Raw genomic sequence first — 14,435 nt, forward strand, 5'->3', positions numbered from 1 at the left:
TCATATGAAATATTTTAATGTGGGTGGCAGTCAGGAAAATTAGGACCAGCACAGAACAAACGAATCTTCACTGCACGATTCAAAACGTCTGTAATGCAACAGAAAGTTTGTCAACTTTCAAATGTGCAGAGCAGCTGCCTCCACTTCAATCTTTGGCTGCGGCACGGGCTATTGTAGGTCAGGATTGATAGGAAGCATATGACACTGTGCATAATCTTCCATTAGTTGGTCCACCCACAAGGGCTATTGCAGCTTCCAACATTGGCAAAACTGCGCCATTCCACCATGTAAAACATATGTAATCAGGGACGAAGGGTGAAAGTATGAACACGAAGATGACGGATTTGATTAATGCAAATTTTTTCTATTAAATACCATAGAAGACCGATTCACATTCCTCAAGGATCTGTCTCTTCTTTTTAGATGAAATATATCTTATAGCATAAAAGAAAGGAAAACGAATTCGAAATTCACTATGATTTGGTCAGTTGTAATTTGCAACTGGAAGGACTGCTGTGCCGAAAAAGGGATGTACATAGAGAATGATGCATGAGAGTTCACATATCATTCACAGATGCACCTCGCGGAACAACGCGAGGATCATGACAACCACGGGCTATTAGTTCTCTCTTTCTTTTAGATCGTCACTGTATTCTGCTTCTTCTGCACCGATACTACAAAATCACCACGACAGATTGGTGAAACGTTTAAAATGTCATACTACAAAACGAGGTACTATCTATGCAGAGCTGCGATACTAGTAAATAGAGTACATATGAAGAAGTGTCTCGGGGATTATTATTTTAACTACAATAACATTTTGAGTTTTAATCTGCAGTTCACTTTTAAGGGAATGATACAGCTTGGAAATTCAAATGGCTTGCTACATGAGATTTTAAATTGATATCCGTTATCGCACCTGATCAAGTGTTAGGGTGTGATGATCAACCAACTCGTCGGGAAGCACAACCCTTCGAACTAGTGAAACATAAGCAAGTGTTGCTGATAATTTACAGACAAACTGTTTGCCATAATATTACTGAATCTATTACTAAATCTAATGGAAATGTTAAGTGTGCCATTTCCTATGCAAATGAAGATATATTTTCCTAAAAATCCAAACATGTGGTGGGTGGAAACAAGTGTTGCGACTTCCAATAATGGATCCGAGTATGAATTAAGGATGATCTGATCCAAATCTGACCTGTTTACAAATCTAGGTGGGGGGATGGGTGGCTCAACCGTCACACTCCTTTTCCTTTTTAATTTTTCAACTTTGTTTCCCTAAGGTTTCAAATGAACAAAATGAATACACTAAAGCAAATTTAAAGGGTAGTTTGATATTATTGTTAACTGCGGTTTGGGTGTCTAAAGAAATCCAAATTTTGATTGGGCCTTTCACAGTATTACAAATGCAGTCATTGGGCCTCCCACTTAAGGCCGGACCAAACTGAAATTGTAAGGTTTCCATTTCCTGGCCTGCAACAACAAGGGAGGGAGGGACTCAATCGTAATTCTGAAATTTCATCTCCTATAATATTGAGCACCGCCACAGCCCTAGCCTCTCCCTCTCCAAAATCCTCCATCTTCTCTCATGTTCTAGGGTTTACGAAATTTAGGGCTGAATATAAAACGGAAAGGAAAACCTCTCTCTTCGGATCCTATCCGACCTCTTTAGGATCCAAGTGATAGGATTTTGGGGGTTTTTGCCGCCGTTAGGGTTTTTGATTGATGGGTACGGAGAGGAAGAGGAAGGTGAGCTTATTCGACGTGGTGGACGAGGCTTCCATCACATCGGCGAAGATGAACAAATCGAACGGCAGCGGAGGAGCTGCTGCCAACCAAAACGCTATGAACAGTCTGATCAATCGGTGGACCGGGAAGCCGTACTCTCAGAGGTACTATGAGATCCTTGAGAAGAGGAAGACTTTGCCTGTTTGGCACCAGAAAGAGGAGTTCTTGCAAGCTTTCAAGGCCAGCCAGTCTCTCATTTTGGTCGGTGAAACGGGTAGCGGTAAAACCACTCAGGTTCGTTTCTTCAAACTTTTTTACTGTAATTTTCGCCTATTTTGTAGCATGAAATACATAATGGAAGCTGAATAAAAATTCGAACTTGGTAATGTATTTTCAAAAAATAATATTTTGTTGACTAAAAAATGTAAAAACAGTTCCCGGACATGTTTTGATTTTTCGCAAAATTGCAATGGGTATATGCTTTTCCGTTCGTGTTTATTTGAAATAATAGTAGCTTTTGTAGTGTTGAGAGAGAAGAATACAGTGGCATATTTAAAACCCGTGTAGTTGGAATTATTTGTGCATTGCTTTTAAAATCTCAGTTGCCAAGCTCTGCGACAATGGTTAAGTTTAATTAACGGTCTTATGTTGTACACTGCAATGATGCATATTGGAATTAATTCTGTATTGACGGTCGATATTACCTGATGCACCTCTCCACGTTTTCTGAACCACATTTGTCACCCTTGGCTGAGGGTACGCTTTTACCATAATATCATTTATGGCAGTGCCATTAACTTAATAGAATGTAAAGTTATGAAATTATCGGCTCTGTATAAAGGATTTGGTTGAACTTTATATTTCGTGCCACTTTCTCAACACAACTAGGACTTGCCTACTGGAAATGTAAAGAAACTGGACACTTTATATATTTTTCTGGTAACATTAGGACCAAAGCCAAAATTATGGTAGAACCTAGATCGGTCCTAGCCATGCTTTTCAGGTCTTCCTGGATACACCGCAACACAAAATCTGGGTGAATGTGGGATAGGGCTTTATAAATCATAGATTATGCTCTATAAACCTGTTAGAAAGTTGATTGTGAGATTATTTTATCTTCTCCTCTGTATCGTTCTTGCTGAAGGTCATGTAAAGAATGAGAATTGTTGAAATTGTCTGACAATGGCAATTGTCTATGTACTTCTCTTTTACAGATTCCTCAATTTGTTTTGGAAGCTGTCCATTCAGAATCTTCAGATAAACGCAAGAAGATGATGGTTGCGTGTACCCAACCACGTAGAGTGGCTGCAATGTCAGTATCCCGTCGTGTTGCTGAAGAGATGGATGTAACCATTGGAGAAGAGGTTGGTTATAGCATCCGTTTTGAAGACTGCAGCAGTGCCAGAACTGTGTTGAAGTAAGCTCAGCATCTTTTCTGCTCTTTTCTATTGCTTTATTATTTCTGCTCAGACCCAAGGGAAAGACAAGTTACTTACAGATTATGCATTTTGTGTGGCAGGTATCTCACTGATGGAATGCTTTTAAGAGAAGCAATGACTGATCCACTTTTAGAAAGATACAGCGTGATAATTCTTGATGAAGCTCACGAAAGAACTCTAGCAACAGATGTTCTATTTGGGCTTTTGAAGGAAGTGTTGAGAAACAGACCTGATTTGAAGGTGGTTGTGATGAGTGCTACACTTGAAGCTGAAAAGTTTCAGGGTTATTTCAGTGGTGCGCCACTCATGAAAGTTCCTGGAAGGCTTCATCCAGTGGAAATTTTTTACACCGAGGAACCTGAAAGGGATTATCTGGAAGCAGCGATTCGAACAGTTGTGCAGATTCATATGTATGAGACCCCAGGAGATATACTTGTTTTTCTAACGGGAGAGGAGGAGATAGAAGATGCATGCCGCAAAATTAACAAGGAAATCGGAAATCTGGGTGACCAGGTTGGTCCTGTGAAAGTGGTGCCTCTGTATTCAACTCTACCTCCAGCTATGCAGCAGAAAATATTTGATCCTGCTCCTCCTCCCATAAAAGAAGGTGGAATTCCTGGAAGGAAGATTGTGGTGTCAACAAATATTGCAGAAACTTCTCTGACTATTGATGGAATTGTTTATGTTATTGATCCCGGATTTGCTAAACAAAAAGTCTATAACCCAAGAGTGCGTGTTGAATCCTTGTTGGTATCTCCAATTTCCAAGGCAAGTGCACATCAGAGGTCAGGTCGTGCTGGAAGAACTCAGCCAGGAAAATGTTTCAGACTTTATACTGAGAGAAGTTTCAATAATGATCTTCAACCACAAACGTATCCAGAAATTTTGAGATCAAACCTTGCAAATACAGTTCTTACTTTGAAGAAACTAGGAATAGATGATCTTGTTCATTTTGATTTTATGGATCCCCCTGCTCCTGAGACATTGATGAGAGCACTAGAGGTCTTGAATTATTTGGGAGCATTGGATGATGAAGGTAACTTGACCAAGCTAGGGGAGATTATGAGTGAGTTCCCGTTGGATCCTCAGATGTCAAAGATGCTGGTAGTCAGCCCTGAGTTCAACTGCTCAAATGAAATTTTGTCAATATCTGCCATGCTTTCAGGTACTTTATTTTCTATTTCGTCATTGCTTTCTCAGTTGTGTCTGTCTTGGCTCTTATCTACATCAAAGTAGATAAGGTTGGGCTGCATGCTTCTTGATTGCATGCCTTTGAGTCTGTTATGTGTACAGACATTTTCTTTTGTGCACACACTATCCTAACTGCTAAATCTGCATGCTAATGCTTATGCATGTGGTTGAAGTAGTACTGTGTCAAATTAGGTTGTCATCAGCAACTGTCTTGTCTGGGTTCCATGCCCCCGGTTGGCATGTACCTATGGATTTTTAAGTAATTGCTGATGCATATAGTTGCAGTTTCTCAGTATTATCTCATGAAGCAAATGGTGTCGTCTCGCCTCTATGCATCTGCTAACGTTCCATGGGCCTCGTCTGTGATAACCAATTTATTTCTTAGTACCCAATTGCTTTGTCCGGCCTAGGGAGGCTCAAAAAGCTGCTGACGAAGCAAAAGCGAGGTTCGGGCACATTGATGGAGATCATCTCACGCTTCTGAATGTGTATCATGCATACAAGCAAAATAGTAAGTACATGTATCTGTTTGTTTCATTACTGATTTGAAGTTGATCATCCAGTTTCTTGGTATTAAATTTACTTCTGAATGGTGTAGATGAGGATCCGTCATGGTGCTATGAGAACTTTGTCAATCAGAGGGCATTGAAGTCTGCAGACAACGTCAGGCAGCAGCTAGTGCGCATTATGGCCCGGTTTAACCTCAAGCTATGCAGTACTGAATTCAATAGTCGTGACTACTACATCAACATAAGGAAGGCCATGCTAGCTGGATATTTCATGCAGGTTGCTCATCTGGAACGTACTGGACACTATCTGACAGTGAAAGATAACCAAGTACGTAAATTTACTCTTTACTTTCCATATAGGCCATATGATATTTCCCTTTTTACCCTTATCAGTGTTTGTGCCCGCCTCTTATATGTATGATCTTTGTTCGCAGGTGGTGCATTTGCATCCGTCGAATTGCTTGGACCATAAGCCAGAATGGGTTATCTACAACGAGTATGTTTTGACAAGCAGGAATTTTATCCGTACAGTGACAGATGTTCGTGGGGAGTGGTTAGTCTCTCTCTCCCCCTCTAGTTTCTTTCATTATTTTCCAAATACCCGAATTTAAACTGTGTCCCTATTCTCTCGAGTATATCTGTTTCTAATCTTCCAAATATTACACGTCTACAGGTTAGTCGATATAGCACCCCACTACTATGACTTGGCGAATTTTCCCCAGTGTGAGGCCAAGCGTGTTCTTGAGAAGCTATACAGGAAGCGGGAGGACAAGGATGAGAACAAAAACCGAAAGTGAAGCTCTTAGTCCTGAATCTTCGGAAAGTTCGGAATTATTCTGAGTAACAAAGGAGCAAGCGTTGAGAGCTGGTTGAAATGATCGGATTTCAGCAATTTGCTTCTTTGAGCATCCCAGTTGTCGCTGTAATTGGGGAAAGGCCTTGCATTGTCTCTGTACCATTTTTCTTGAATTTAGTTTTCGTAGTCTATCTATAGTTTTGTATCGTACTCACGATTGTTATTTGATCATGGATGTGACGGTATTACACAAGGTTATATTTTGATTTTAATCAATGAAGGTCTATTTTCCAAGCGTAAATGTTGTGGTAGGGTAAATCGGACCTCGGATCTCGTAGTCTTAATGTGTTTGGTCAGTTTCATGTATCTGTTCATCTCATTCCTCGTGGAGATTCGACCCAGCTACCGGCTTTCTGCTTTCGAATGCCTTTCTCTTGCATCGTCTTCCTAGACTCTTGGACGCTGTTCCATGCTCCTCTTTCGCCGTGAATCTTTGAAAGCGTCGAATAACTTGCGGGATGGGCATGTCCCAGTTTGTCAATTTCTGTAGCAACCAACTCGCCAAGTTCGAGACTTGAATGCAAGCCACATGCACCAAGCAATGCGACCCAAACCACCACATCTGGCTGAAATGGCATCACTTGTATCAACTTCTCGGCTTCCTCTAGTTCACCTGCTCTCCCATACAGGTCAACCATGCAAGCATAGTGCTCGACCTTTGGTTCAAGTCCGAACTTTGCTTTCATGGAGTTAAACAGGATTTCGCCTTTTTCAACCATCCCGCCATGCCCACAAGCCGATAACAGGTTTACAAACGTTACTTCGTCAGGCCTAAAACCGCACTCGGTCATGCTTTGAAACTCCTCCAATGCTCTTGTAGCGAGTCCGTGCCTGGCATAACCTCCTATAATTGAATTCCATGTCACCAGATTTTTCCTTGGCATTGATCTAAAAAGGCAAAGTGCCGCGCCAATGTCTCCGCATTTCGCATACATATCAACAAGCGAGGTTGACATGATGACATCCTCCGGCACACCGAACTTTAAGATGCTTGAGTGAACTTGCTGTCCCAAGACAAGTGAAGAACAACCAGCACATGCATCCAGCACGCTTGAAAATGTAAAATGGTTTGGCCGGGTCCCAGATTTCAACATCAAGACGAAAAGATCCAAAGCATCCACAAATTTATGGCTTCTCACGTACCCACTGATCATAACAGTCCATGAAACCACATTCTTTTCGCTCATCTTGTCGAAAACAGAGCGAGCTTTGTTAACCCTCTTATTGCTGATATAACCATTCACCAAACTAGTCCACGAAACAACGTTCCTTTCCAACATCGCGTCAAAAACTGTCTGAGCCTCATGGATGCACCCCAATTCCATGTAACTCGAAACCAAAGAGTTCCAAGACGAGACATCCTTCACTGAAATCTCATCAAACACTCCGCTTAAAGCTACCTGATTGCCCGCATTTGCGTACCCTTTCATCAGCGCTGACCCAACAAACACACTCGAGTTGAGCGCCAAGCGGACTACAACGGCATGAACCTGCGAGACCAAAACATTAAAAGCTGTGCCCAAAAACGCATTGAGTACTATCGAGACGGTGTACTCGTTTGGTCTGAATCCATCTCTTGTCATTTGCAAGAAACATCGATTAACTCCGTGTGGGTTTTTGGCCTTCTGCAAACCCGACAACATGGTGTTCCACGAAACGACGTCTCTCACGGGCATTTGATCGAACAGGTCCTGTGCAATTGGCGTTTGGTCATTTCTCACGTACTCTGCAATCTTTCTGTTACATGACAGAATGTTATGGGATGCAGGGAAACTGGCTGCCGGAAGCGTACAAAGCTGGCGGTAGTTTGTTAGGAGCGAGGTTTTGTCTAACCTGCGCATCACGCGTAGTAAGCTAATATGCTCAGATCAAATTCTCCAACTTTTGGACAAACATGCGCTGAAAGTTAGTTCATGTGACGATAGCATCACGTACCATATTGAAGTGAAATAATCCAATGGATAAGATTGAACTGAGAATTTAATCCAAAGATTGTAGAAAGGTGAAATCTTATTTCGATCACAATTAATTGACCATGACATAAGCCATAACATACGCCAGTATTGAAGTCATTGTCGTAATCATTTTACGATAATATAAAGATAAATTAACTCAAAGTTTACAAATTTTATTTTATGATAAAATAAAATAAAAGTTAAATTGATTGACATGGCATAAGCTATAACATATGCCAGTAACGAAAATCTTCAACATGCATTACATGGGCCGATATCCATGCGTTTCACTAATGTTAACCCTAAGTGAGATTTTAAATTTCTCGCATAGAAAAGGATTTTAGGTCTGGCTTATAGAGTGAGTGGTGTGAGAGGGGGTGAAGTCATTATATTGGGTAGTGGTGAGTCTCAATTTATAGGATGGTGGGTCATGGGGTGGTTTTTGTGTCTAAAGTCAGCACGAACACGTAATCCGGTATCAGGCCTTAAGAATTTCTCCTCATATAGGGCATAAAGGAACACTTGAATTTGAACTAATGAGAAGAGAGCAATAAGACTCTTGCTCCCCAGGACTCCCAAAGTAAATATGTAGGGATAAATGAGAATCGCAAAGCAAAATAAAAGCCGCGTTTTTATTCGCCCGGAGAATCCAGGCAACATGTAAAATATAAATGATCGACACAATCCACAATGCAACTCATCCCTAATACAAGTAGAGCAATTGTCCGAATCGATACCTAAGCATTACATCCCTAATCTGAGAAGCAAAGTTTAATCACTCCCGTTGTGCGTTGTGAGCTGTGCGCGGCCTAATTCATGGGAGCCAAAGCTAGCTTTTCAAAATCACTCCGGGCGCTCTGAATGCCTTCATTCATGGCATCCAAAGCCATTCGCAATCTAGCAATCTCATGATCTTTGGTCTCCACTACTGACTTGATTGAAGCATGTTTGTCCTGCAATTCAATTATTTTCTTCGCAATATAGTCAGCCTCTTCGACAAGTTTGGTCTTCTCACGAGAATGCTCCATGATCTTCTGTTCAGCATCCCTTGACTCGACCTGAAACCGCCCTTGCTTGTCCTTAACAGAGAGCAGATCATTCACCCGCCCGCGTAGAATTGTAACATTGAATCCATAATTTTCCAAGTCAACAAGACTCTCCAAAATGCTATAAAAAACACTTTGATGGTCGTCGAACTGCAGCCTGGATATTTTATCCGCCAGACTGGAAAAGGTTATCATGTTTCCAATTGCTGAACCCTCGCGGTATTCCTCTTTGCATTCAACCAGAGGTCGGAAATGAGGATTTTGGGGGAAAAGCCTGAATACTTCCAACGTTTCAATTGTCTTCCACACAGGGGAGCTCTTAACAAAAGGCAACCCTTGCTTCTCATGTGGCCTGCAGTCACTGACCGCATCAACTGCAGGAGATTTGCTAGCTACCTCAACTGGTTCTACTCTATCACTATGCTGGTTGACATTTGCATCCGGGGATGGTCCTAGAAAGAAGAGCACATATAGTCAAACTAATTACTATAACAGAAAAATAACTAATATATGAAGCAGCTTACTTGATTCACCAACGTACGCAGAATGCTGCATCCCCCCGAACCACATGGATAGAGGTTTATCATCATCATCTGGATTATCAGATGCTATCGGTGCAGCTTCTTTTATTTTGCACCTTCCAGGAAAATCGGCTGTTTTTCTTTTAGAGGCATCTTTTGCAGCTAAACAAATTCCAGAAAGTGTTCCAGTTAAAAGGGAGGGGGAAACAAGGTCAATCGAATAATAAGAACTACTTTGGCCTTAATTCTCACTGAGAAAGTTGTTATACAGAAAATAGAAAAATGTTTACCTAGACCACCTTGTTGATCAATTAAATTGTGTGCACAATTCTTTTCCAAGTCTCAAACTTCCGGTAATTATTTCAAATTCTGGTTTGCTTCATGTCATTCCTTAATGCTTTACAAGTTGCTTAACTAAAAATTATACAACATTCTCAGTTATCCCTGGTAGGGAAGAGTAACCGTGCTGCTCATATAGTTATATGTTGTTTTTTTTATTAACTTTATTGTTCCCATCAATGAAAATGTTAAAATTTCCTCACTGATAGGCTTAAAACGAAATCAAGTTGTACAATCTCAAACCTGTAGAATCCGTCCCCCTCAGCACATGCAAAGTAGCTTCCTCAGGCATCTGATCATTCTTATCATTTTTGTCAGCAACATTTCCTGACATATTCTGCCCCTTAACTGCAGTTCAAAAGCATGGTTATTTACCCAAGAATTAATTGGTCAAAGTAACAACTTTTTTCTTTTAGGGATAAGCTGGCCAAATTTGTTCCATCTCATTTCAACTTGAGCAATGTTATATATATATATATATATATATATATATATATATATATATATATCCCCACTTGTAGCATGGTGGTATAAGGAGGATAACTCTGGTTAAACTCATATTTGAGTAGGTCATTATATCGCAACTTGGTACTTATATCATTTGAGAAAATAAAAATAACTGTTCAATATTTCCCCAGCAATTGTCCATCCATCCACTTCCAATAACTTGATAGGATGTTAGACAAGCATCTGCATGACTCTGATACAATTTGAGCCTCACATAGGATCGCATTTGCACCCAAATCATTCTCTCCAATTGCAAAATGTAGGATTAAATTAACCAGAAGGACCACATTGACAAATAAGATAATTAAATGGTTGATAATGTTCAATTAAAACCAAAGGGGCACAACTGAAATACATTGAAAAGCAAGAACTTAAAATGGACTTGACCGAATCTAAAATATCAGACAATGAATTTAGTTTTAAGGACTTTCTACCTCCGTCTGAAGCTCGCGACCTTACGACCGCTAACTTTCGAGGCCTGCCTCTCTTTCTTTTATGACTACTTCCTCCAGCTGGTTGCTGCTTAAACACCTGCTCAAGTACAGGCAAACATCCATAGGCAATACCATTGAGTGGAAAAGCAAATAGAAGTACACAAGAGTTAACTTTTCACTGAGGACCTCTCACTCCATGATTATACCATGTCTGGAAAAGTAACCAGGGTACGGAGCAGGTTAGCCAAAATTGAATCGCTGCCAAGTTCAGCTGACATAACCTGGGTGTTGATAGCTTATTTTAGAAAATAACCAATGTTGCCATGTTGATAGCTTAAAAATCCCTAATGACTTAGGTTCCTCATTTGACAAACTTGAATGAGATATGAGATAAATAATTAAATAGAAACTTCATTCGTATGAAACAAGTTTTTTTTTTCTTGACTTCATTTATATCCTTTTCTCTAGTAATTGGTGAATTGAGTCATCAAATCAAGTTTAGTCAAGCTAAGGACAACCAACACCCGACAACAATCACCTTGCCCACAAGAAGTGACACGGCTAATCACATCAAATGAGTTCCATTTTTTTTTTTAAATGGGAACCGTGAAGTTCTAGCTTTCTGGGAGAACCCACCAAGCAGTTTGACTAATACGTATCAATTTTTTGTATATTGCCTACCATGCTCTTTTCATTTGCAGGATCATTTGCACTCTTCTTCTGATCTTTCACTTGCAACTCTTGATCAGGTAGCTGAGCTGGTTTTGCAGGTTCATTTGCACTCTTTTTCAGATCTTTCACTTGCAACTCTTGATCAGGTAGCTGAGCCGGTTTTTCAGCCAGTGAAACTTCCTTGCCCTTAGTTGTTGTCCCGATAGTTTGAGGCACTTCAGTTTCTTTAATATTACCCTCATTCTGAATATTTTGTCCAGCCAAAGAAACATTTGCAGACGCTTCCTTATCTGAATATCATTAATAACCAAATTACTCTCAAATAGGAAACTAAATCAGTGCAGGGTCTATTGATGAACATATATACCCTTTTCTTTCTCTCTCTTTTGGCTAGGCAGCGCACAGACATACCCTGAAAATCATGAAGAACCAGATTTCTTTCATAAGAAGCCTAACCAGTGCATGGTCTACTGATGGACATATGTACCTTCTTTTTTTTCTCTTTTACCTGCTTCTGAGATCAATCGACTTCCAGTTTGAGATTTTGTGCGCCTTCCTTTACTTGCTACGGGATGAATCCACTGGCTATTCACTTCACCGTCCTTCTCTTGCTTAGTCTTCTACACATAAAAAATATGTTGATCTTAATTCCTAAACAGTGGTTCATGGGAAATCGAAACCGAAATGGTGACTTTCATCATTGCCCATCAGGGAAGGGGATGTAGGACTACATTCCATTACATGTGGTTTACTCAGAATCTTTTTTTGTTCCTATCTATTTCATGTTTACATAGTATTGCTACTAGTCGCCGTAATCAATCATTTAGGCACAAAAAAAAAAAAGTGCGTGCACGTGCGCATCCTCTATGTGTGTTACCGACTTCATGGAACCCACAAACATTATGCCGATTTCATGGAATCCACAAACATTATGTCATGAATGGCAAGTTGCATCACATGAATGATACAACCAAATAAAGGTTAAGAAAAGACATTCAACTCACAACATTATTTTTCCCCAGCAGGCTCTCTGTTTTAATAAACTGATGGCGTACAACAGGTTTCCGTGTGCGTCTTGTTCCCCTAACTCCTGTGCTCAGTTGAGGTAATTCCTGGGGCATTTCTTTATTGTCAGGCGTTTTCCTCAATTGACGTGCTGTAATGGATAATATGGGCTCGGCTGCCTTGTCGTCCTTCAACTTTTTAACCGGACGCGAGTCTGTAGCACTACCATTGCGGGCTAACATCTTTTTGTCCTTGACGCTTCGTGGATAACTTGGCTGCTCCATTTTCTTCCCTGAATTGGTTGATTCAGGATTCTCCTCTGCAGCACTCAAATTTTCTAGTTTAGTAGCCACTTCAAGATTGTTAGAATCTTTTTGAGCAGGCAACACATGCTCTAATTCTTGTGGAGTATCTAAAGCAGCCAATACTTCCTGGAACGAAATTAAATTGATTAGTTACCAACAAATAAATATATTCCCTGGGAGCACTGGCTAAACTTCAACTAAATCAAGAACTAAGTATTTTGCATTGGCATACTTCATGACCTTTAACCAAGACACAAGTGATTACTGTACATTGGGTTCGTATGCTACAGGAGGCATCATTCCATATGTTAAAAAGTAAAAAAAGGCTGTTTTTCCATTGTATGCAGAGTGATATTGAACCTTTCCTTAATGGAGATATCGATAACCCCCCGGTCTCTTCTCTTCTTTTCCAGGAGAGATATTGAACCTTTCCGTAATGGAAACATTAAATAGAAAAGGGATTACACGTTCAATGCACCAACCATTTGCCATCTTAACTCTAAGAAACTAGTTCCTTATTTTTAATCCTATGCTTAAAATTGCGGTGCACATCCTCATCCTCTCGGCTAGAACACTGGATGGAAATAACACCAGCCCGCCTAGAAAAATAACATATGAGGGAAGGTGAACATGCTGAAAATCTACAATATCTTTCTGAACCCTAGCATCTAAATCATCATACTTCATCAGAAAGGTATTATCCTCATTTTCTTTTACAACAATTGCAGGGAACCAAGCATCAACTAAATTTTCCAGAAAATTAACCCATAACACATATTTGCAATTCTTAGCCGCCAATAAAAAGAACTCACTAGAAACAAGAAAGGGGAAACATCAATGCAGTTACTTCCTATTCAGATAACTGCATTGCATAGACCCATAAGTTTCGAAAACATAAGTGTCGAACGCATAGAAAGAATTAGCAATTACCTGCTTATTTGGCCGAACCCATTCGCCATTAACCCAATCTTGATGCAATCTGAGACGTTCTTTCTGAAATTCGATCAAATCCGGAGGGTTGTCGAAGACGACGGTGTACTTGGAATTGTTCTCGACAACCCTCCCTACGACCCCAGTCCACCACCCATCTCTGTAATCCGCATCCACCACATCTCCCTCCTCAAAATTCCGGTCAGCGAGCTGCGGCGGCGTGGGCCTCAGGTGCTCCAAATCGACGTACTCCTTGAGCTGCTTAGACCCGTCTTCCGTGACCAAGTTCTTGTACTCGACCAACGCCCTTTTCCTCTTCTTTGAGGCGGAGTTTGTGGGGCTTGTGACAATGGTGGCTCTGAACAATGCGCCTTTGAACCCTTCCTCGTCGGTCCTCACTTCTACTTCTGAGCCCACGCTGAACAATTGGAGCTGCTGCTGCTGCTGCTCTTCTTCTCTGCCCTCCGAGCCCGCCATTGTCGTTGAGTGGCAGACGCTAAACTAGGTTTCTTTTTCTGGGTGCTTTGGGTAAGAACCGTAGGGTAATAGACCTACTTTCTTTTCCAATCTTGAACGGTCAAACCTGGCACGGTGAGAGATAAACACTGTTACCAAGATTTACAGCAGCTCTGTTTAATAAACTGCTTTTGGTTTTGGGTTTCCGTTTAGATAAACACACTGATTACGAGAAAAGATTCTGCAATATGCATGTATGTTATGTGGTAAATTTCATATACATTTATCTGACAGAGTTTCCGTTTACGCATGAATGAAATCTCATAATTCTGACTCAAGTTTCAACGGTTACATACATGCATGATGCGTGGTAACTATCATATTCATTCTAGTTCAAAGTTGGACGAAGTCTTCAAAGTTTCTCCTTTAGTGGACCAAATTATACACGAGTGCGCCCCAACTTCATATTTCTCAACAATCATTTTCTTTAGCTTGCGCATGTCAATTGGTTCTATAATTTAGTCCGCTAATTGTTC

At 40.6% G+C, this 14,435-nt stretch overlaps 3 protein-coding genes across 6 annotated transcripts; 1 reads left to right on the forward strand and 2 right to left on the reverse strand.

Annotated features, from left to right (window-relative positions):
* Positions 1-1,491: 1,491 nt before the first annotated feature.
* On the forward strand, positions 1,492-5,970 carry LOC137707738 (putative pre-mRNA-splicing factor ATP-dependent RNA helicase DEAH2). Its single transcript, XM_068446651.2, has 7 exons — positions 1,492-2,028; positions 2,949-3,151; positions 3,254-4,338; positions 4,750-4,875; positions 4,963-5,201; positions 5,308-5,426; positions 5,547-5,970. The coding sequence occupies exons 1-7, from the start codon at positions 1,732-1,734 to the stop codon at positions 5,668-5,670; spliced, it is 2,193 nt and encodes a 730-aa protein (XP_068302752.1). The 5' UTR covers positions 1,492-1,731; the 3' UTR covers positions 5,671-5,970.
* Positions 5,865-7,708, reverse strand: LOC137707740 (pentatricopeptide repeat-containing protein At2g13600). Its single transcript, XM_068446654.2, has one exon. The coding sequence runs from the start codon at positions 7,568-7,570 to the stop codon at positions 6,041-6,043; it is 1,530 nt and encodes a 509-aa protein (XP_068302755.2). The 5' UTR covers positions 7,571-7,708; the 3' UTR covers positions 5,865-6,040.
* A 585-nt stretch (positions 7,709-8,293) lies between these two features.
* On the reverse strand, positions 8,294-14,114 carry LOC137708480 (DUF724 domain-containing protein 6). Of its 4 annotated transcripts, none has more exons than XM_068447564.2 (10): positions 13,444-14,114; positions 12,208-12,639; positions 11,712-11,823; positions 11,571-11,615; positions 11,213-11,493; positions 10,738-10,812; positions 10,532-10,628; positions 9,834-9,938; positions 9,255-9,413; positions 8,294-9,182 (listed from the first exon to the last, which is right to left on the reverse strand). In XM_068447564.2, the coding sequence occupies exons 1-10, from the start codon at positions 13,918-13,920 to the stop codon at positions 8,494-8,496; spliced, it is 2,472 nt and encodes an 823-aa protein (XP_068303665.2). In that variant the 5' UTR covers positions 13,921-14,114; the 3' UTR covers positions 8,294-8,493. The 4 variants fall into 4 exon arrangements, with proteins under 4 accessions (XP_068303665.2, XP_068303666.2, XP_088544945.1 ...); XM_068447565.2 differs by having other exon boundaries at positions 11,712-11,820; positions 13,444-14,012; XM_088688819.1 differs by lacking the exon at positions 10,738-10,812 and having other exon boundaries at positions 11,712-11,820; positions 13,444-14,018.
* Positions 14,115-14,435: the final 321 nt, after the last annotated feature.

The sequence above is a fragment of the Pyrus communis genome, chromosome 17, assembly GCF_041283825.1.
Source record: "Pyrus communis isolate YQ-2024b chromosome 17, ASM4128382v1, whole genome shotgun sequence".
Taxonomy (NCBI): Eukaryota; Viridiplantae; Streptophyta; class Magnoliopsida; order Rosales; family Rosaceae; genus Pyrus; species Pyrus communis.